At 39.4% G+C, this 24,956-nt stretch overlaps 1 protein-coding gene across 1 annotated transcript; it reads left to right on the plus strand.

Annotated features, from left to right (window-relative positions):
• Window positions 1–1,915: 1,915 nt before the first annotated feature.
• LOC311602887 (small ribosomal subunit protein uS13-like) lies at window positions 1,916–2,317 on the plus strand (the record flags this gene model as incomplete). The annotated part of the gene is made up of 1 exon (XM_084791544.1): window positions 1,916–2,317. Exon 1 carries the CDS (start codon window positions 1,919–1,921, stop codon window positions 2,315–2,317), a length of 399 nt encoding a protein of 132 aa, XP_084647670.1. The 5' UTR covers window positions 1,916–1,918.
• Between the last annotated feature and the right edge of the window lie 22,639 nt (window positions 2,318–24,956).

Here is a 24,956-nt window from a genome sequence, read left to right on the forward strand (position 1 = left end):
CTCTTTGGTATAGTGTATGTTCTACTACCACAACATTGTATGTTTTACTTGGATTTCAAGACCATAGGTTCCATGTTCCTGTAGAAATTGTTGTAGGGTCAGCTTGTGGTAGACTTGTAAACATATGGCCTACCTTTCCTGCAAAGGAAGCAAAATTAGGAACTACTTTAAACAATCTCTCTCACAAAGCTACTGTGGGAAGGATGATGTGAGGATTAACTGAAACTGTTGACCAAATGGTTTCTCCTACGTTTACACTCCTCAGGCACTCACTCAGCCTCAGTGGTCCTGAGGCAAGTAAGCAAGTAGCTAGCTAGCCGATCAAAGGAATCCCTTTCTTCTTTTTTGGAAATTCAGAGTACAGAAGCATCTTTAGGGAGGAACTATTTCCACTTCCATGTGCTAAAGATGGACACACACCAGGATGTTATCTGTCAATCCATGTAATCATTCAAGTTAGAGTAGAGACAGAAAGATTTGAGATCAGTACCATTCATACTAAGGTCCTGTCCACTAACTAAAGGAAGACTGGAAGCGGTGGGAAGTTTATCCTCCCCATCGTTTCTGTTGCTTCCCGGTAGCTGTTCAGACAGTGAGATATCACGTAGGCTGTGACAGTCCAGCAGCCACCAGTGTATACTCAGGGCACAGAAGAGGCTTTGTTCGGCTCCCAAAGCTGGTTAACGTCTCCTTTCTGGTGAAAGGAGGGTGAGCAAGCATGTCAAGGAGGAGAATAAATCACTACACAGGATCTTCATCAATCTTGCCCATGGCCTTTTAGCAAAAATAGAGGCCAGTAACTGGGCTAACTCTAACCATGTTACAAGGGCAGTGTATTATCACAAAATTACTAATTTGTTGAGGTGACAGTACAATTTACACATCTCCAGACCCATCTCTAATTGTCTGACACTTATTTGCTGCTGAAAAGAAGCACACAGCAGGAGAGGGTCTGAGAGGCAAGCCAATCAGGTAAAGCCTTTCAGACACCACAATGGCTAAACTCCTGCCATCCTGGACTTCACAAGCAGGGGCAAAAGGAAAAAGAAAAGAAAAAATTGTGATGGGAAACGGAGGGTTTTTTCCTTTCTTTTTTTTTTTTTTTAAGACAGAGATCTTTATTTGATAGAGGTAAAATAAAAATTGGAGCAATTTTGGCTTCTACTCATGGGGCTCCTGTAAGGGAATTTGAGATCATGGGAAAATTATTCGCAAGCCCACAGTGTTGAGGTGTGTGGAAGGCACAGGGAATTGGAAAGTGTGCCATTCATCAGGATGTGGAGATCTACACAGTCCCATCTTGATACATAGCTTCTCAACTGTTCTGGAATTTCTCCTCTTTGTCTTCTTTATTCTTTTTTCTCTCTTTCCTTCTTTGTTTCCATACTGACAATCAAATGTAGACTCTCTGCATTTGTCCCTTTGTATACTTTGGCATATAGTAGTATCAACTATTTTTATCATCATAAGGATGACCAGGAGATTTATTAATTAATAGAGCCCCACATCGAATGGGTAAAAGTGAGGATGAGCCGTGCACAGCCAGGAACAGGGGCTGTTTTCATCCTTTCAAAACTAAGAGAATCCCAGGAAAGCAATGGCGTCAGGATATCTCACCTTAGTAGTTAAGTGTAAACACCAAAGGGCAGAAGCAGTGTTGTAAAGCTAAAAATATTCAGCAGCTTGTGGAGATGAAAGGACTGCATGGTGGTATTAAAAGACACCCTGGCAGACGAGGAACTTGCATTATCTATCTAGAATGTATATGTACAAAAGCATGCTCCTTTCTCATTATGGAGAAAAATATTAACATCACAAAGTAATGATGTGTTTGATCCACTGTCAAATAGTATTCCCATATAAACCTGTTCTGACCTCTTCCACAGGAGGCCTGCACGCCGCTGCTTATGCTGCCGCCATGTTTCTGCTGATCCCCGAGAATTTCCAGCACATTTTGCAAATACTCAACACCAACATCAATGGGCAGAGGAAAATAGCCTTTGTCATCACTGCCATTGAGGGTGTGGGGCAGAGGTATGCTCATGAGGTGTTTAGGAAAGCAGACATTGACCTCACCGAGAGGACTGGAGAACTCACGGAGGATGCGGTGGAGCGTGTGATCACCATCATGCAGAATCCACTACGATACAAGATCCCAAACTGGTTCCTGAACAGACAGAAGGGTGTGAAGGATGGAAAGTACAGCCAGGTTCTTCTGGCCAGTGGTCTAGACAGCAAGCTTCGTGAGGACCTGGAGCGACTGAAGAAGATTAGAGCCCACAGGGGTCTACGCCACTTTGGGGGCGTGCACGTCTGAGGTCAGCACGCCAAGACCACTGGCCACCGGGGCCGTCCTATGGGTGCGTCCAAAAAGAAATAGGTCTCTGGGCCTTTGCTGTTAATAAATAGTTTATATATCTGAAAACAAACAAACAAACAAACAAAAACCAAAACCTGCTCGTAGGGATTTCAGCAAGTGAAGAATTCTGTCCTGATGTAGGAATCATGAGACAATGAGGCTGACCTTGAGACACAACGTGGGTAAATATATGCATAAAGGGGGGGATGGAGAAGCACTAATGGATGTTTCAGGATGGAAGGGACTGTCTCTGAGGGGAGAGAAAGGAAGATGGCGTAAGTGAAAGTCAAGGATGTGTGGAGGAGAGGCGAGGAAGGCTAAGATGGTGGCGATTCTTCACTTTGAGAAGATAAAGAAGAACTGTAAGGACTGAAGTAGACTGAAAGATTGACCGTCCCACGGCTTCCTGAAACCCAGCACCTGCTGCAGTGAGTAAATGAAAAACGAATTAGGCTCAGGATTGCATACAAATATTGTGTCTGACCAAAGGTCACCAGCTAGTAAAGTGAGAACTTAGACGGTTATAATTCAGCAAAGTATTCAGTGTCTCCATAGTCCTAACCGGATTAGTTTGTTGAGAATGTGCTTTACCTAGTGACAACTTCACTTTGTTGAGTCATCTGATTTGTCTCAACAAGGCTTCAAAGGGTCAGCAATGGAAGTGCCTTTCCATAACTCTAGCAGCGTTTTAATTAATTCAGAATGAAACAATCAAAAAACCAATTGGAGAAAATAGTTTACATTTACCCTCTATCAAATAGTATGTAATAAAAATAATTTGGGTTAAAAAGGTTGTGTACTCTGTAGTCTACAAAAATATATATGGCCCATTGTGGGGCCCAGGCTCACTCTGCATTTTACTGTGCAGGTCTCATAGACAATGGTCATAATGATAAGCTGAATAAATAATTAAAAGAATGTCAAATGGTGACTCATTCTGTCCTGACCAAATCTATGTTATTAATTCATTGGATAAAAAATGGAAAATAGTTCAAGAATAAGCAAAACAAAAGAGAAAAGCATTATTTCAACAATGGTAGGTGGCATTTAGACTACAGTTTGTTATAGCTATTTATGCTTAGAGTTATTCACTAGTATTTATTTAAAAATACACATAAGATTTGGTAGATAATAAGAAAACAAGGAGTCCACTATTAAAATAGCTGAGAAAATATATAAAGGATTAGAAACAAACTTTAAACTATTTATCAATCCAGACATAGAATCATCCTTCCAGTAACTATTAATCCAGTGTGTCAATCATGAAGGAACATTACCCCAACTCTTGGATACAGATCAATGAAAACAACAACAACCTTTGCCTGTAGGAGACAGAGATGATAAAATAACAAATCACAAAGCCATTTAGTGTTATATTGAGAAATTGTTAAACAAGGCAGGTAAGAAAAGCCTGTACTGCATGCTAGAGTGAGTGAAGGGAACAGAATGAAAAGAGAAGATGGCCTCAAAATGTGTGGAAAGTAATTATCATAGGCTGAAGAATTAGCCAGTACAGAGTTCCCAACAGGAGAAGACTAGCTACAATAGATGAAGAAAGAAGCCTTTGAAGCTGGATCAAAGGGAGGAGTGAGGGAGTTGCAAGTGGAACTGAGGAGTTTTCCAGAGATGCAAACAGGCAGCCCAGAATTTTGGGAAAGCTAGTATAAAAGAAAGACCTCATTTGACTTGATCTTCAGAGTGTTCAGCTACCTGCACCCCAGGAAAGGCAGAGCAAAGATAAGGACAGTGGAAATAAAGCAGGCACAGGAAGTTTGGGGAGAGATTGAACTAGACCATGGAAGTTGGAAGCACAGTGGTGAAGGGAATTAATGCATTGTGAGAAGATTCAGAAATGAAGAGCAACGTGCATTGACTACTGGGCAAGTAAGGAAGAGGAGGAATCCAGTGATAGCTGTAAGTCATTAGCTTGATCAGTTGAACACCAGGTCTCAATGGGGACCAGGAAGAAGCAACACAGGGGAAGGCCACTGAAGGTCTTACTAAGGAAATGGCACATTATGGTGCCTATAAAACAAAGTGGGCAAGTTAAGCAGGCCCTCAGTTTTAATTCCACAATTCCTGAAAGGTCTGTGCTTTTGCCTTCTGCATAAAGATGTCTATTCAAAATAACAGGACAGAGGAAACATGTTTGTGGTAAGTGCCGACAGAGAGCAAATGATGGGGAAACCCAGAGCATCTCAATGTTAGGTAGCTGACTAATTCAGGAGGAGTCAACCAGTAACAATAGAAACATAGTACAGAAAATTAGAGGGGTTTTTCAGAGGTGTTACTGAAGCCAATTGAATGCTTCAGGAAAGATGCTGTGATGAATTACAGCAACCACAACTGATATATCAAACAAGACTCAGACTGAGAGGTGGTGACCCAGATTTCTAGCGCAAGTCATTGGCATTTAAAGGGGAAAGTTTTGGTAAAGAAATAAGAACAAAAGTCTAAGTGGAGTGATCCTGTAGCAGCATGAGAAATGAAAGACCAGGATTTTATGTGATTCAAAGATAAGAACTTGGCAAGCAGCGGGAGGCCAAGCTTCTTCCTTGCTTTGCTCGGAATGGGAACTGCCACTTTCACCAAAAATAAGCAGAAGCTCTTGTCCTCAGTTGGCTTACACAGGATGAATAAAGAAAAGTAATAAATAAAACTCCTAGGCTATTGGCCACAGTGGAGTCATAAATGAAAGAGACATTAGGTTCTTTGGGAGAGTGTCCTAATATGTTGCCCTTATCCATATTCCATAGCCAATCCTGGTCTCCAGCTCATGATCCTTGTGGATTTACCCCTCCCCCCCCCCCCACCAAATGCTGAGATCCTAGCCATGGGCCACAAAATGCAGTTTACACTCATTTTTATTACGTAAACATATCACAGAAAAGTGGGCAATGAGCATGTACACATGTATTCGTATACATATGTGTGTGCACTGTAGGCAGAGGCCACCGACTGTAGAAGAATAATATGTAAAGTAGTACAAACATGCCAATCATCCTGTTAATCAGATTTGGGAAATTACTACTCCTATTTCTAAAAAATTCCATCATGTACTAAGGTCTATGTAAAATGGTATTATTCAGCTTGACTTACTATATTTTGTTTAAATACAAATATCAAATGAACTTATTCCTAGTTTGTGTGTGTGTGTGTGTGTGTGTGTGTGTGTGTGTGCGTGCATGCGAGGGTAGACAATGTATTTTGGAATTTCATCTGTTTTTATTTATGTAGCTATTTACTCCTCAATTTTATGAATATAAGTATTCATATAGATGGACTACTTAAATTCATCATTACAAGACATTTTTCCCTTGTTTTCATAAGACTGTTTTTCATATTTTGTTCTCCAAAGAATGTATCACTATGCATTTTTGACACAGAGCTTCTGACACACTTACACTCACTACTCTTAGGTATATAATACTAGTTACATTTGGTAATGACCCATGGTTGTTCAACATCATTGTATTAATTTATGCAGACTAAGAACTCATGACCCCAGTTTAAAATATATTTATTGGAAATTAAATTTTAGGAGGTAGTACTAACATCTTGACTCCCACCACTCAGTTACCTGCCAATACATGGTACTCACAGAGTACAGTTTGAACCGTTGTGCAGGTATGACACAAGGACAGTCATTTATATTGCTGTTAATTATATTGAACATGTTTTCCTATTTTTAAAATCCCGCTTAGGTTTCCTGTTTTTCACTGATTGTTTCTTTTTTTTCTTTTTTCTTTTTTTTTTTTCCTTTTGGTTTTTCTCAGGCTCTTGTGTCTTGAGAGCATTGTCTTCCCTGGTGGCAGCTCATTATGGTCTACTCTGTCACCTGTAACTTCTAAGCACAGTCAAGGAGAAAATCTGAAAAAAAATCTACAGAAAAAAAAATGATGCTGAAAGGTTTGGCTTTGCTGTTTCAGATTATTAACCAGGATAGTTTCAACTCCCTAAAAGAATGAGCCAAGGCATAAGCACTCACCCATGCTTATTGACATTGTAGGCTTTAAGTGCCGCGTGTATTAACCGAGCAGATTGACTACAAGATTGCAGCTCTCTCTTGCCTTGCACTTCATCACTCCAAACGATGCCATTCCCAATGCAGGACTGACAGGCACTCATGCCATGCCTTGGTTCTATATCCCTAATCCATTAGTATTGGCTCAGGGTCAGCTTTTTGAATACAAGATCAATTCTAATATAGTTACATTGACTTCTATGTCTATCAGAGAGTAGATAGAAAGTTGAGCGAGATCAATAAATTCCAAACAACAAATCAGAAAATAATACATGGAGTATATGAGCCAGTTAGCATGCATGGATTTCTCCGGGCTGCTCATTGATTTAAATATAGGTAGTTGAGAAATGATGTGCTTGTGTTCAGATATGAAATCGAGGTGAAATCAACCCCTCAAGCTGTGTCTAGCTGAGCATAAAATAAATGACAAAAATACCTGGCCTGGCCATTTACTCATAATCTTACTTTTTCTGGGTCTAAAAACCAGTCTGTAGCTTTTTTTCCCAAGTGTTCGCATTAAATAGTTTAATTTCATTTACCACAGAATATGTGTCCCTTTTTAACCTATTTTCCAGATTTCACAATTGCATTATAATGATGTTTAAAGTTCTGTGTATGCCTGTGTGCCTATGTGTAGGTATGTTTGCCTTAGTACAGAACCCTGTAGGAGCCACAAGAGGGCGCTGGATCCCTGCAGCTGGAGTTATAGGTGATTGTGAGCCACAAAACTTGGGTACGGACAACTGAACCCATTTTCTGCAAATAGAGTAAGGCCTCTGAATTGCTGAGTCATCTGCCCCGTCCCAGTTTTTACAAGTGATACCTCTCTCCCTCAGGTCCAATAATATCATAAATTTCCTCCTACTTGCATATCTATAACATCAGGCTCTAGCCACGATTCTGTCTACGCCTACTTCAAAGGACTCTTTCCATCACTCTGGAGGTTCCTCAAACTGCCCATGTCTTGCAGGGCTTGTCACCTAGGTGAAATGTAGGGGGTGCTAGCACTTGCTCCCTGTGCAGATTTTTCTATTTGTGTTGGCTACTTCCAGAGTAAAGGGCCTTTGAAGGCCTAAAACTGAGGTGGGGCATCAGCTCCTGCCGCCTTCAGGAAGCATGTTCTCTGAATACAAGGCAATGCTTAACCAGAGAAAACCTCTTGCTATGGAGAGAAGCTTCTATTTATTTATATCTCTGGCTAAATCCATGTACATCGAAGCTAGTCAATTTCCTTTCACACACTTCCCTTTTGCAGCCTGGCCATTTTTACATTTTCTTCTTGCTTTTCTTCTATGTACTATGAATATAGTTTCATATTGAAATGAATACTTGTTTTTAAACAAACAACCAAAAAAATGAAAAATAAAAAATAAAAAGAATACCTAGCTGGATTAGTTCACACAGTACTGGTTGAAAGATTTTGGCCAAGAGATACTCTTTTACTTCTCAAGGTCTTCTGTCACACACTGGTGTATCAGATACTGGCTTCTTGTTCTGAAATACCATTACATGCATGCTTAATTGCTCTGCTGATGAGAAAAATCAGGTTCTTATTAAATCTTATGATAGCAAACTTGACAATTTAACGGAGATCATCAGTAGTCGAGTAAACAATTTCTATAAAGAAATCACAAAGTATAACCCTTGCGTTTTGCAGGTGAAAGTCATTTAATTGGTAGTGACTCTTAGGATGGTGATTCTGTCATTGAGCTGAATATTTGCTCTCAGCAACTCACCATCCAGGTCTCCCCATGGCTGAGCCTGCTTCAAGCTCAAGAGCCCGCTTTCCCATGCCAGGCTGCTCGCACTCTGGTTTGTCACTTGTCCCACCCAGTCAGCAGTACGGGTAATATAGTAGAGCGTGGGAGAACAGACGAGTTGGCATTTTACGTCACTGGCTTCCTTCCTGCCATCTGGGTTTTCACAACAGTTAGGTCTGCAACCCAACCTGCAACTTCTCTAGGGATCTGACCCTACAGCTATAACTCTCCAGTGAGTCTATTAGCCACTCTCTCCTTAAGCGGGATACAGTGCCAGAGGGCTTCATGATCCTTTCTCCTTCTTCCTTAAGCCTACGCACAACTGTATAAAAGCTTCCTTTTATTAAATTCCCACAAGTGCCCCCCCCTTTGAATATGCCACGTCATTGCCTGGATCTCAGATATTATAAAGGAGGGAATTAAGGCACAGCAGTATTGAGGCACTAACACTCTCCAGACCACACAGCTTGAGAGTGGCATGCTGAGATTCAAATCCTAACTGTCTGGCTCTACAATCTGCTCCTGCCACTACACTCTGCTGCCTCGGGTCTGCGTGCCTCCAAATTTATCCAGACAACTGCCTTTTTTTTTGCTTTAATATAGGCCTGTAATGTCTCTTTGCCAGATGAAGTCAATAGTAAATGTGTCTTCCCTTGCCAGGAGAGAAAGATCACAGATCTATTTCAGAAAGGATGTGGGCAGAGTTAACCATGAGAAAGAAAAGGAACTTGTTAGGCCACAGTTTTCATACGATCATCTAGGTTCTGTAAATCCATGTTTTGGCACATCCAAAGAAGAAACAGACAGGAAGGAATTAAAGAAAGGAGGAAAGAAAGAAAGAGAGGAAGAAAACTAGACACAGCACTCAGTTAAAAACAAAGGGGCCAGCAACAAACAGAGTGAGTCAAAATTCCAACCGGAAACCTGAGTCTCAGGCCAGTCTTTTGTCTGAACTAAAATCAAGAGTGAGGCTGGATTTAACTTGGAAAGGAAGTTGGAAAGAGAACTGTCACCAAGTTATTAAAAGTAGCTGAGTAGACATTCCTCTGAAATCCTAGAATAAATCATTCAAATAACTCAATTAAATCACTGTTGGATAAATTGCAAAGCCTCTTCCCATGACCAAAGAGGAAGGTGAGTTATTTCAACACCACTGTACCACATACCTACACTAGTTAGGCATCAACCTACAGTGTTACTAAGATCCTCCATATTTTGGCTTCGTGTGTGTGTGTGTGTGTGTGTGTGTGTGTGTGTCTGTGTGTGTGTGTGTGTGTGTGTGTGTGTGTATGTGTGTGTGTATGTGTGTGTGTGTGTGTGTAGTGTTTTCGAGAGAAGGTCTTATTATGCAGCTCCGGCTGTCCCAGAATGTTATGTCGACAATGCTGTCCTTGAACTAACAGAGATCCCCCTGCCTGTGACTCCTCAGTGCTGGGATTAAAGGCCTGTACCACATTTGAAAGGTAGATAATAGGAGCTGCATTTGTCGGGAGATGGGGGAGGTGGTGAGGAGGATCAAGTAAGTGAAAATTATTTTCTTAAAAATCTAAGCTTACATAGCTAACTCAAGCACAAGCATACCTTTGTACTATGTGTGCTGTGTACACGTGTGTCAGCCATCATTATAATCGGAGATAATGACTAAAGAGTAATTGCATAAGCAAGGGAACAGCAAAAAATCTGCCCATGGGGCTGTGGCATGGATGGGGGAAAGTTTTTTTTATTATGGATATAGAGAGAGAATGAGCACAGGTGCCTGGTGGAGCCCGCAGAAGCTATCTCTCAGGGACACAAAGGATAGGCCTAAAAGGCAAGGACAGGAGCAGACTGGCAATTGCTGAGTTTACGAGAGAAGAAAGAAGAAGAAAAAAAATGGTGGGAGAGTTCTGCCGGTTATGTCACGCTGAGAGGAGAGTGGCTTGGCTGGAACAACCTGGGAACTAGTGTGGAACTCTGACCTGTTGAAAGCTTGCTTGGGTTCAGAGAGAACTGGATGTTCTTGCTGGAGTTTCGGGGGTTGTAAAAAACGGTAAGTAATGCCTTTTCCTGGCGCTACAGGAGCCCTCTTTACAAGGTTGCTTAGGAATGCTGAGTGCTCTCTCATTCTGAGCTCACTCGGGGCTGAGTCCAGACTGCCAACTTTTGGGATTGGGACCTGACAAATATAAAATCCAGTCCCCTAGAAAGGCAAAAACACGTCACCTTGTACTCTACTTCATCTTTTCCATTTCTGTGAACGTGGCACTGTGACTAAATTTTGAACTTACACAAATACAATAAAATAAACTTATTTTCTTTCTGTACTTTCTTTATAGCAGTCACCGGTGAGGTAAGAATGATGCGTAATTCCTAACATACCATTGGCATCTAGATGAAACAATGAAGCCAGTAGCTCTATCAATCATGACAACTACAGGATCTACCGGGCTTTATATAATTCATACATCTCTGAAATATCTTCGTTGCCTGATGACTTCCAAGACTATTTAAAAAGAAAAGTCTCAATTTTTGATGAAGTTCCTTTTGTGTTCTTTTTCCCCTTCCTTTTCCCATTCTTGGCGAGATGCACAGCAATAAGTCAAGCACTTTATTCAAACTAACTGTAAAATAAAATATGGTTACGTTAACGGAAGCCAAAAAATCTTATCAGTACTCCATATAGGGAACTCCAACGACATAAGCATGGGATCTGCTACATCGGCTTTTTCTTTCCGCATAGATTTCCCCCCTTTTCTTTACCCAGAGGTAGAGAGATTGTAGGCTTCTGCTGTTGTAGGCAGGGCTGCTAACAGTGTTTACAAAAATGGTTGAGAAAACCCATGTCTGTCTGACAGCTTTTTACCACATCAATTATAAATGCATTTTCCCTTGGGTGGTATTATCTCTCGCCCAAGGAATTTTCCACTGTCCTAGAGCATTTGCTGAGGAGAATTGATTAGGAAGGCGGCTTCCCAGTAGATGGAAAGAAACTGCAAATGCTCCTGTTTGTTGGTGTTGTTGCCCTCGTAGCATAAGCACCGCGAGAATGTGAACAATTACAGCTGAAAATTCAAGCGGAAGCTGGTATGAGAGAATTGGCAATTTGCCCCTGTAGAGTGGAACAGACTCAGATAGGGGAAGCAGGAATACATCTCCCTCAGCAAAGTGATGCTTCTAGTGAGGGAATTACAGACTTCAGCCATCTGCAGGGAAAGGGAGGCCAGGATAAACATAGAAAACTGTGCTCTCTCACACAGTAGCCACAAGCCTCTTAGTCGTCAGCTACCCCAAATTGAGAAGCACCATTAGAGAACTGACTGAATCATAATCAAAGAAAAAAATAAAAATAATGGAGACATGTCTGTAACAATGTGAGTATATATGTAAGGACATATTTAATATATTTGATGAAATAAGATATGCTTAACCTCGCTTTTTATTGTCTTAAGCATGTTTTGAAATATAATACATTTATTTAAATAAAACTTTAAATTTATTTTTATTGTATTTTATATGCATGTGCTTGTGCGTATAATCTATTTGGGGTTTTTACATGCCAGGATGTCATATGTGGGATTCAGAAGACAATTTATGGCATCAGTTTTCTTCTCCTGCCTTTTCTTTAGTTCTGTAGATTGAACATAGATCTTCTGGCCTTTGTAGGAACTGCTCTGACCTGGTGAGTCATTTCACCAACCCTCTTTATTTTCTTAATGTCTCTGTTAATATTAGACTGTCATAGGATGTTTAATAATATGAGAGTGACTCATACTTGTCCCCTGCATTTTATTTCTATGAGATCAATATTCTAAAACAAAGAATGGGCTATATTACATTGTCTTTGCAGGCAACTGCAGCATATCAATAAGAAAATGCTGGTGAGTATTCGGGTAAGATACACAGTTTAGTACTATAATAATGTGAAGCCTAGATATATCAGAAATATATGAGAAAATAGAAAAATAATTTTTAAGTACAATAAGTGCAAGAATCTAGAAAATATGTATGTAACTGAATGGGAAAAATTGAGGAAATTATGAAAAAACAATCCTTTTATGAAGAAAGTAAAAATATTTGAACAATAATCCTTAGTCTTTAAAGCAGTACAATTAGCATTGCACGCGTTCTACACATAAAACAGCTGGAATAAGTTATCATAGAAAGGTATTTTAGTTACTTCTGAGTCTTGTAGATCAAGAATATTCGAGTCTCTTACAAATTATGGCTGCCACAGAACAGTGGGTGCCTCTGATACAAAAGTGTGGTCGGGGCATGGTTTACACCTGCGCTGATGCACCAAAACAGAGTGTGAATGTTAGGCAATTCATCGTGTGTGCAGGAGTATGTCTGTATACGCATGCACACACACCCAGGAAGATCTGGATTCCATTCACTCACTGAAAGGATAAACCCAAGTCTTGGCATTGGCTCTGTTGAACCACCAGCTCCACTTCCACTGAACCCTCCCTTTTCCTGGGATCCCCTAATCTTCTCATTTGACACTAGCTTCCGAACTGAACCCCGCTTTCATTCTTCACCACAAGATCCCCACAGCACTGCTCTTCTCATGTCCTTCTCCCGATTAGGAAAGGCCATAAAATCCTACAGAACAGCCACTATGCCCCTGATAGAGTTGCCCGCAGTTGCCTTTCTGTGGGCTCTTACTCAGTACATATAGCCCTGTTTTCTTGAGCTTTAAGTCATAGATTACAATTTTTGATCCCCATTTTATCAGCACAGTATCCCCTCTTGGAAGCACTAGTCTATACCAGTTTTTAAATAAGATATTTCTATCTTCATGTCAGTCATTTGGGTAGAGGAATAAAAACATGAGTTCCTAACTAGCTAGCCAAGTAACTAGTTTAACCTACATTAGGTCTGTGTTATTGAAGTCTGTTAGCATCTGATGTCAGACCCAGGTGCTGTCATTCCATTCCTCCTGTTCCTTCATATCCTGCACTGAGGACCCTCTTCCTTGCTGGTCCTCTTTTTGTCCTCCTACATTTTCTCCAGCTATCTACACATCCTTACCAGGCTCTGAATTTGGTAAGTTCGTGGATCTAATTCTACCAACCAAAGAGCTCTCCGCATAGTCACTGAAGGGGTCGGTTATTTCCTAAGCAAATCAGATTGATTATTCATTCCCCACATTGAAGGTATTCGCTCAGCTAAGTCACCTTCAGGGCAACTCAGTACAGTTTACAATGTTGTCTGGCTGGCCCTGTGTATAATTAGCCACTTGTCTGAGCACTCGCCCTTTGGGAATGTTTACCAAACTTCTTCTTACCTGCTAAATACAACACGGTTTTTGAGGATTTCTTTTTTCTTTCCTGATCATTTCTTGACATCTTTGACCATCTCTTTCCTTACTATGCATATATAAACTTCAAGACTAAAATGAAATGAATATGGACTTTCCTAGGAAATGATTTAAAAATTAATCCTCATTGATATTGTATTTCCTCTATTCTCCAATAATGCTTAAGGCCTATAGCTATTGATCCACTTTCAAATGGCTTCAAAGATATTTGGTTTTATAATTTGCAGTAGATGGTGAAAAGTTTAAAAGTTGTCACTAGCACTAATATGTAGTGAGCACTTAATAGTATTTCTGTGACAAGAACAGCCAGGAAAGCCAGCAGGGATCACTCACACGATTTCTCCAAATGAGCTTTCATTACATCCAGCCAATTGTAAAATTAACATTTGTTTATTGAATCTAATGACTGTTTTCTATTTTAGCCAATATATCAATGCTAAAGTATAGATGATAGCTTTGCTTTGACATTTGAGGTTCCATACAACAAAAGATCTCCACACAGACAGATTACCCAAAGGGACAGGCAAAGAAGGAGCATGCAGACACATGTCCCAAGGTTATAAACTCAGTCAGTTACAGCATGAAAGGTGAACCAGGGTCCAGGTAAATGTTAGTATTAAATATTTGAGTTTTGCAAGAAAATCATTTTTCATTGGGTTGCTCCTTTTAAATATCATGACCAGAAGTGTCTGTGGGGAAATCAAAGAAATGTGTTTGCCTTTACCTCTCTTTGTTATGTGTGCTATCTATGCCTGGATTGTGACACCGTACTGCTTTTGTTTGGTAAGAATGGATTTCCTAAGGGACCCTGAGGTAGTTTTTGAAATAGCAAAGAAATAAATGGCCATCTCACACAATTAATTGAAAAAAGTCTGTTAAACTTATAAAACTCATACTAAGCATGTTTTAAAAACTAGCTTGATTTGCATGTATTTTCCTTTTCCTAGGCAATATTTCATAATAAGAACTAGAAATTCTTGCTTTTGTACAATAAGCATCCAGTGCATGAAGACCTGGTTATATGTGACATGAAAGCATTTTAAAGGAAAACAAAATATATCTTGTTCAATAAAAATATGTTTAGACTATAATTCTAAGAGCATCTGCAATTATAAATTGACAGGTTTTGATAGCTTGATAATTTCTTTTTGTAATTCTCAATAGTAAGTAAAACCACCCTTGAGTTTTACGAAGAAGAAAGTGAATTTTAAAATAACATTTGTTTTATGAAAGAAGTGTCTTCTTATGTTGTGACCTTATCATTCCAAGTGAGTGTACACCTATCTTTTGTATTTAGACACTGCTTTTAACAACCTTTATCAAATCATGACAATATTTATTATTATCAAAATAATGCAGTAGAACAAAAGAACTCTTACAAGTACATAAGAATCATCTAAGAGATTATGAAGAATCTATTGGGAGTTAAATATCTATCTTAGTGGTCATGAACCTTACTTAAGTATACAGAGGTTGACCAGGGTCTACCTGTAACTTTAGTTTGAAGCCATTTAACAAACCCTTCTGACCCTTATGGGCACCTGAACATACATGGTACACATAAATTTATGCAGGCACATACTTGCACATCAATAAAATTAATTTTAAAAATCTTCAAATTTTTTAGACCTTATTGCCCATACCACAGTGAGTAATAATAGAGATATTACTTTCAAGGATGCACTATATATACCTTTCTCTATAAAGGACAGACAATAAATAAAGTATACCAATATCTCTATTAACCCAAAATATCTCTTAACCAAGTATGATAGCATGTGTAATTACATTTCCAAACTTTCCATGTAAAAATATCTAAAACCAAGACATGGCATAGTGTAGAGTCAAAGCAAAATGAAGTAATTTTAATGTGTTGAAGATTTTCACGATAAACCTACTGGATAGGAACTCCTCGCCTAGCTCAGATCAGGTTGCTAAGTGACCATCTCTATGTCTTGCTCTTCTTACACAGAAGGTAGCCTTGACTGAGGATCATGAACTGTCTTCCCAGGGAGCAGCCCCCCCACAATCTATGGTTTGCTGGATGGCACTAACTTGGGCTTTCCATAGCCGACCATGGCCAACTAATCCAAGTGTAATAAAAAGCTGTGTTCAGAAAACAAAAAGAAATTGCCACAGAGCAGTGTCCACGAGGAAAGCTACCAGGCCTCCAGACTGGAGGGATGCCAAATACAAAGGAAACAGGAGGTGGAAAATACTGGTGGTGAAAAGAGAGGCGCTGCGGAGAGAAAGCTGGAAACAGGCCCCCAAAGCAGTGGCTGCCCAGAGCTGATTAGCTCACCTGAAGGTGACAGGAAAGGAAAGGAAGAAAAAAATCCCTGCTTTGGACCAGAAACAAGAGAAATGCTCTAAGCGCATTAGCATCAGGGGGGCCAAGCAGCTTTGTGCCCACAAGAAATTAGCAGAGAGAATTACAGAATAACGGCCGTCTTTAGTAAACAGACTTAATGCCTGGACCAGCTTTGTTACCTTCCGGTCCCATATTCCTCCTACGGATAAACGTGGGCATTGTATTGAAGACTACTCAAGACTCTTGACGTCAATAAATAAACTTGGCATGATGTTCCCTGGAGGGTGGGGTGGGGGAGGGGAGTGCATTAGGGCAATGAAAATTTATAATACTGTTGTTAGGAAAACTCTTGTGAAAACACAAGGCACAGAAATTCGTCCCTCATCAAGGCAAGTTTCTGTGATTTGAAATAAAAAAATAAATAAACATATCAAATGTACACTCCGGGAAAAGTGTATTACTGGAGTCTCCTTGTTGGTAAGTTTATAACTAAGTACACAAGGATGCCTCTTCCAATTGATTTTTTTTTCTGGATTATCTCAATTTGACAGAAGACATGATCCCTTAATGAAATATGTATACCACAGGGAGGGAGGTAAATTTTCCTTTGTATAAACAGAACCATTTCCCAAAATTACTATCAGGCAATCTGCTTTCTATCTCGCTGAGGAGTAATACGACATTATTTGGACAAGCTATAGCAGTGCAGGGCACAAGTGGACACCCGGCCTGAACTACCCTGTGAAGAATGAAGAAGAGCAATATTTTGCTTTTGACAATCGTTAACTTTAAATGCCTAGCAGGTGCTTAGTAGCTATGCACAAGAAAAGTTTTAATTTTCCTTCTACTATTTTCTTAATTCCAAAAGCTGGCTAAATTGACACAAGGTTTGGAGGATGCATTGGAGGTTGGCCTGGCTTAAAATAGACACTTTTTGACATTTGTTATATTTACATTGGGTGGGGGGGGGCGTGGGGAAGGGGGTAGGGGCAGGGGAATAGAGGCAGTGGGGGAGGGGAGTACGGGGGGTAGCTGTTTCTAAAGGACCTCAAAAATGACGGTTTATTTCCAGAATTGATGGGGCTCAATGAGAGGCCATTTTGACAACTGTCGGCCTAGAGGAAGAAATCATACATAATAAAATACTGTGTGTAAGAAAGCCAAATGCTAGCAGGTCTGAAGTGGAACTCACAGGAACAGACATTTCAAATTATAGGCTCTGCAGTAAGTCCTAGCCATGCCTCCTGACAGATGACTCCAGCAGGAGAGGCTGCCCTTTATTTCCGTTGTAAACAATGGCTTAAATTCCCTGAAGAAATCTGGAGCACACCCAACATTTCAGAGTAAGTATGCAGATGCTTAAGGGATATTGACTGGAACAACGGGTTTCTCTCATGCACGTGGCCAGTGTGTTACTGGTTTGAAACTGATATCCACATGCACATGTCTATGGGGATTAAACGTTATAAGGGCAAGTGAACCTAGAACTAACTCTTGGCTCCACAAGTGCATCCCTAAATTATTCTGTGGTTTTGTTTTAGCTAGAAAATGGAGCCAATGACAGAAACCATCTCAAGATAGATGCTACTAAATGGGGTAATGTTTATTAAGTGTACAGAGGGCATACATTCAGAAATTTTACAGTAATGTAACAGATACAATAGAGTCAGCCACTCATGTACCGTTCACCAGTTTGTGGTGAATTCCTTAAGAGATTGCTGGGAACAGACATCAAGAAAATGTTTATTTGGCAGAAGAACTGCATGATTCTGAATACAAAGTAGTAATGGCTACTACAGAGGCTACTATTTTATGCTAGTAACTAATAAAACTGGCTCCATATGGAGCATCTTTTCCCTAAAGTCATTCCCTGGTGTTTTTTGATTTCTCTGCAGGGTAAAGGCTAGATAAAGCCACACGGTCTTTTGTGTTTGCTCTGGCTCTTTACACAATTGCATTATTATGTCCCTTTATTTCCCAGTTCTATATATATATATATACAATTATTATGAAATTATTTCTTATTTCATAGTCAATTTTTGATTGTTAAAATACAAAGTAGAAAAACCAATCAAAATACCAGAAAACATATCTTTCATTTATAATATGGGGGAGAATTTGGAAATCTGAGAATTCAAGAGGCCACAGGCACTTAGGACAGAATGGTTTGTAATTGTTAAGCAGGACTTTATCCCCGAGTCAGAGAGAGAGAAAGACATTTTCTGCCCCTCAGTTGCAGCCAGTCAGATATCAAGTGATATGATACTTTTTTTTCAACAAAATGAATTCTTCTAGGTTAGACTAAGATACTCCAGGTGGCTCTATATTTTCACAAAAGCCAGTAATTTCATGTAAAATGGGGATAATTCAGGACTTTTTTTTTTTTTTTTGCCTAGCTTATTCTTTAATTTTTATTTTTTTAAATTAATTTATTCATATTACATCTTGATTGTTAGCCCTTCCCCTGTTTCCTCCCATTCCTCCCTCCCTCCCACTTCCCCCCTTCTCCCCTCCCCTATGTCTGTGATTGAGGGAGACTTCTTCCCCCTATGTATGCTCTAAGATTATTGAGTCTCTTCTTGGTAACTTGCTATCCTTCTTCTGAGTGCCACCAGGCCTCCCCATCCAGGGGACAGAAAAGGGGCACCAGAGTTCACGTGAGAATCAGATCTCACTCTCCACTCAACAGTGGAGAATATCGTGTTCGTCGGCTAGGTCTTGGTAGGGGTTCGAAGTTTACTGCCTATTTCTCCTTGGCTGGTGCCTTAGTTTGAGGAGGACCCCAGGACCCAGATCTGCCTGTCATAAAGTTCTTCTTGTAGGTTTCCAGGACCCTGTGGGTCCTGTTATTTCCCCATTCTTCCATGCTACTCTCGCCTAAAGTCTCAATAGGATGTCCTCTCCTCTGACCCACTTTCTTGGTAAGTAAGGTTTTTCATGGGACGTATCCCTTGGACTAGTGTTTTGATATAAGTGAGTATATACCGTTTGTCTCTTTTTGCTTCTGGGTGAACTCACTCATTATGATAATTTCTAGGTCAATCCATTTGTCCACAAATTTCGGGAATTCCTCGTTTTTAATAGCTGAGTAATACTCCATAGTGTAAATGTACCATAGTTTCTTAGTCCATTCTTCTACTGAGGGACACTTAGGCTGTTTCCATGTTCTGGCTATTGTGTATAAAGCAGCTATGAACATGGTTGAGCATATGTCCCTGTTGTGTGTTCGAGCATTTTCTGGGTATATTCCAAGGAGTGGGATAGCTGGGTCTTGAGGAAGCCCTATTCCCATTTTTCTGAGAAAACGCCAGATAGCTTTCCAAAGTGGTTGTACTAGTTTGCATTCCCACCAGCAATGAAGGAGTGTTCCTCTCTCTCCACATCCTCGCCAACATGTGGTGTCATTTGAGTTTTTGATCTTAGCCATTCTGATAGGTGTAAGGTGGAATCTCAGTGTCGCTTTGATTTGCATTTCTCTGATGCCTAACGAGGATGAGCATTTCTTTAAGTGTTTCTCAGCCATTTGATATTCCTCTGTTGAGAATTCTCTGTTTAGTTCTAAGCCCCATTTTGCAATTGGGTTGTTTGGTTTTGTGGTGTTTAATTTCTTGAGTTCTTTATATATTTTGGATATTAAACCTTTGTCAGATGAAGGGTTGGTGAAGATCTTTTCCCAGTCAGTAGGCTGTCGCTTTGTTCTCTTGACAGTGTCTGCTGCCTTACAGAAGCTTCTCAGCCTCATAAGGTCCCATTTATTAATTGTTGACATTAAGGCCTGGGCTGTGGGTGTACTGTTCAGGAAGTTGTTTCCTGCGCCTATGTGTCCCAGGCTCTTCCCCACTTTTTCCTCTAACTGAGTTAATGTCTCTGGTTTTAAGTTGAGGTCTTTAATCCACTTGGACTTGAGTTTTGTGCATGGTGACAAATAAGGGTCTAATTGCATTTTTCTACATGTAGACATCCAGTTAGACCAGCACCATTTGTTGAAGATGCTATCATTTTTCCATTGATAATTCAGGACTTTAAGGGGACCAAAAAGTTGTTCTTTGCTTTCTACTATGGTACACATTGACTTAAGGCAATCTAAGTCAATTTATTGCCTTCTGTACTGTTAAGTCTCTAAGCCTTCGGTTGTCACCTTTAAAAAAAATTAGTGTAGGATGGGAGTCATACTACTGTACAGAAATCCTGTGACTTATGGGGGCTCTTTTCATGAAATGCTTGAATAAACCTCATTTTATTACATTTTTGAGGATGCAGACAGAGACAGTAAATCCATCTGTTAAGGCATTTTGACTGGGCAGTTTCTTGATGCACTGACTTATTTGTGGCATGTATCTGACCTTACAAACAAATAAAATTTTCCAAATGCAACTAGAAAATCACTGTAACTGACACAGCTGTCAGGCAGAAGTACAGGAAACTGATTAGAAAACAAAACTGTGATCTTTTTGACAAGCTAAGTTTCCACATGAAAGATGGTAGCTTTATACATTTTATAAATTTTCAAATACTGAGGACAAACTTCTTCAGGCTACAGCCAAGAGTGACCTTCCTTTCTCCCTCCCTCCCTCCCTTCCTTCCTTGTCTTTTTTCTTCCTCTTCTTCCTTTTCCTCCCTTTCCTTCTCCTCCTCCTTGTCTTTCTCCTCCTTCTTCCTATTTTGAATGACTCAGAAATTAGAAGTCGTCAACATCTCAAAATATTTTTAAAGATTGATTGTTGTTAAGTGGTTTCAAGATCAGATGAAGTCAGTGGCGATCAGGTTATAGCCCCATCCAACCTGCTATAGATAATGTTACTAGTTTAAACCTTTATGAAATGCTTAATTGATTTGAGGACAGCTAAAGAAAATATTGAGGCATTTATGCTACCTACAGTGTTTTTTACATTTACTCCTTGGACACTGGTCCCTTCACTTTAGTGTGAGTTGTGGAAACTGTAAGGCTCTTCACTTAACCATCGTCTTAACTGTATGAGACAGAGTTTTCAGTATTGTTGGTATCAAAACAGAAGCTATCTCTTGTCTGTCAAAGTTGGTATCTCTTGAAACTGGCTTCTAAGATTATATGGTGGTTTGTATGTTTTTTTGTTTGGTGTTTCATTTTTGTTTGCCCCTCTCCAGGAAAATGGCACTTCGTTTTGCATGGAAACAAAAAGTAAACAAAATATTTGTAAATATTTTTAGAGTGGAAATATATTCAGGTGGTATATTCCCAATGCAAAAATAAGGTGTATGAAAAATACTGTCATGTGTGTTTATATGCATTTTAAATAAAGATTTAATAAAATTTAAATTTTATAATTTAATAAAGATTTAGTAAAATGTAATAAAAATCTTGAGGAAAAAGAATACAACTGTATAACTAATTTACAGGTTTATTATTACACATGATTTTTTAAAAGGTAAGATATATAAGTCAACACATTTAGGCAATTTATATTTTTGAGAGAGTTGGGGAGTTCTTGTAATTTATCTTCTAAGTGGTTTTATAAAGAAAGAAAGAGAAGGGAGAGAGCATCTATTCTGAGGCTGTTTAGGAAATGTCAAGGGTCAGCACACCACTATCCGCTGCCTTGAGAAACCACATCAATAAACTCCACACCAAGAGACATATATTGCCTCCAGCTAATGCCTGAAATTAAAGATACCCTCTTTGTTAACCAGAGACAAAAAAAAATGTAGAGAAATTATTAAAAATGCAGATTCTGATTTAGAATATCTGGGAAGTCCTCACTTCTACATCTCTTACAAATTTCCAGTTAAAATCAGTGTTTGCTCTGTCACATATGGAGGAGCGCCACCAAAGGTTAACAGTAAATGCTGTGCTGGGCAGAAAAAGGTCACAAGCTGCTTCATCTGACTTGTTAATTTGACTTGTTTGGTCACTTAGTTGACTCTTTTCTGCTGCTTGTAGTCCAGAGCAAGCTGTTTTGCCTCACAACTACTCAGTGCAATGAGTTAGAAGCTGCTGGGTTTTTTTTCTTTCTTTCTTTCTTTTCTTCTTTTTTTCCCAAGACAGGGTTTCTTTGTGTAGCTTTAGCTTTCCTGGACTTGCTTTGTAGACCAGTCTGGCCTCAAACTCACTGAGATCCACCAGCCTCTGTCTCCCTGAGTGCTGGGATTAAAGGTGTGTGTCAGGATGCCCAGCTGAAGCTACTGTTTCTCTGTCTGTTGTTTCTATAAAAAAACGATTACTACTGTCTCAGTACCACTTACTATTAGCAGTAGTAGTGCTGGAAGTGGTAGTATTACAGTTACGAGGACTCCGGTAGGGAACTCTGTTAAACGCTCTGGACGAATTCACTCATTAATATACCCTCTTGCCTCATGAGCTCACTCCCAAAAGCTTTCTCTGTCCTCTTCACCTCACACTCCAAACCTTTCAGCCACCCTCATCCTCAGTGCGTTCTTACATGGCTCAACTTTTCCCCTGAAGAGAATTCTCTTTCCCCTTCTGAACTGTGTGGGTTGCCCAAGAGATTCCAATATGTCAGTGGTTTTCTGTGTCAGCCTTGTCTCCTCACCTTATTTATGGGAAATAATAATTATAATAAGAAGGGTCAGATCTACTCTGAATTACTTGAATACAGGCATCAAAGTTTTTTTTTTAAGTTTAAATTGTACTTTTCCCCTAGTATCCTAAGACTTGATGGACAAGTTGTGCTTTTAGCTCAGCAAACCTTAGTATATTTAGCATTTTCTCAGCAGCTTTCAAATGATGGTTCAACATGTTAAATTATCCACTAGTCTTCCATGTACTTTGTTTATGGACAAAATTCTGGTGGAATCACCTGGGGCATATACCACAGAGAAAGGAGACTCAGAACTCAGGGCTTCTTTATGAAGTAAAACAAAACAAAACAAAACAAAACAAAACACAAACAAAAACAAAAAACAAAACAAAAGCAAGCAAGCTAACAACAACAATAAAGTAATCAAAGCAAAAGACTTGAGAGGATCTCTTTTCGGCAGATTGATTTCATGACGTTAGCGGCCCTCACGCCAACATGGTTCTATTTTCAGCCGTAAGGGCTGAGGAGAATCTATTGTAAATTGGAATCTCTCCTTTAATTATATCTGTAATTATTAGCCACCTGCTGGGATATCTACTTCTAAATAGATGTCTCTTCCCCAGAATTTTAAGGTAATTCTTCATAAATTATAGGAAATTCCTCCAAGGAAGCCAGATCCATCTCGAAAGACCTCTTGAAATTGTAATGAAGAGGTGCCTCTGGATTAAGCTCTCTCTTCTGAGCATGCCTGTGGGCGTCAAGGTAACGAAGCAATTGGACAATGCCTGATACCTGGACTACCTGAGTTCACCCCTCCATTAACATTCACATCACTTATTATTCCCAATTACATTCCTGTGCATCACTGGTGATAACTGCATGGATTATTCATTATATTATAACGTGAAAATTAATGGGAAAAATTGAGACTTATAAATAAGGAAAATAACCCTGACTCAGAAGCTGGTACATCTGTGGAGTCAAGAACATCACACCAAATCCGAGATGGAAACAAAACCTTAATGATGCTGCCAGGAAAATTTAGAACTATTACTGGAGAGAAAATGATGCCAGATCCTCCACTGTCACACTCTAAGGAAGGGAAAGCTTGGCACTGGGCTGGCTGTCCTTTACAAAGCAGTGAGAATCAGGAAGATAATTGTCCCTCTGAACTGACCTTCATCCCTAAAAATCAAATGCTGCATCTCAGTACAGGCAGAGTGGGATTCTCCATTCATTTATAGCGTAGGGACTTGCATTAGTTTTAATTGTCAGCTTGAGAAAGAAATCTAGAATCACCTAGGGGAAAAGTGTCAGTGAGGGATTGTCTAGGTAAGGTTGGCCTGTGGGCATGTTTTAGGGGGGACTGACTTTATTGAGGAGACCTGTCTATGGAGGATTTGAGCCCGGGTACTATGTAAGTATAGAGAGGGGCCTGATCACTGTAGACATGTAGACATCATTTCGCTGATTTACTGTGTGGATGTGACTTGCTGCTTAACATTCCTACTTTGGCTGATAGACAGCCAACAGTTTTAAGCAGAATAAACCCCCTTTTCTTAACTTTTTGTTGTTGCTCTTTTGTTTTGGCTTGATTTGGTTTTGCATGGAGTATTTTATCAGACTAACAGAAGTGAAATTAGAAAAGGTTGTTCCTCGTAGAGTATGGCATGAAAAGATGTCAGAAGAACCTCACTGGGAGGTGTAATGCTAGAATCATGTTCCTTGCTTTGTTTTCCCACAGTGGCCTTCTGCTACCTCTGTAACACTTATGGGATACTGATGTTGTGGCTTATAATGAGAGTGTGTGCTGTTTCAGAATAGAGACCATATTATGTTCTGACATATTCAAAGATTGCAAAAAGCACCTTGCATTCACCAGACAGCCTATTTATTATAACAGTGAATATAATCTTGATACATATTCACTTTTCAAACTTAGTATTTCCAAAGATAAGATATTACAAAACTTATAAAACATTTTTGTAATCACTTCCTTTTTCTTCTAATAAATAATATGCATCTTCAATAGTCCTGGTAATTCCTCATGGAAGTGATTTAAAAATGTTTTGCCTCTTTAGCAGGCCTCGAGAAAAATGAGCTATGCTATATCTGAATTTGGGGACAGAGGTGAAAAAATATTAATTGTTTATCACTTGGTCATGAGTTAAAAATAAAATGGAAATATAAAAAGTACCTTTAAAACATCCTCCAAGTCATTGAAAGTCTACCATATGAATAACTGAACATGAACACATCCCGGAAAAAAATGTAGTGGCTACAAAGATAGTTAATCTCTATGTGAGCATAGCAGAGTGGACAATTAAACCAGTGCATCTTGCAAATACCTAGCGAATACTTGAGGTGAAGCTTATAGCTAATGAAAAGAATGATCTTAGAGTTATATACTTTATGCTTCAACTTTTCATAACCAGGAACACTTTCTTCAGATTCTATTTTACTAGGATGGGTACATGTTTATGATCAGGTTTGAAATGCAGAGACAAACTGGCCACATGCAGAGAGTTCTGGACTTCTCTGCAGCCATGTTTCTCCCAATACATATTAGAAGATTCTTTGTTTACCATATGTCTCTAACAACTTACTATATACACATTAAAAATACGATTCTTTTAGTGTAACAATATTATATTCTTTTTTTTTTGCCAACCTGTCTCCATAAATATT

This window comes from Acomys minous, assembly GCF_964271855.1.
Source record: "Acomys minous genome assembly, chromosome: 8".
Lineage (NCBI taxonomy): Eukaryota > Metazoa > Chordata > Mammalia > Rodentia > Muridae > Acomys > Acomys minous.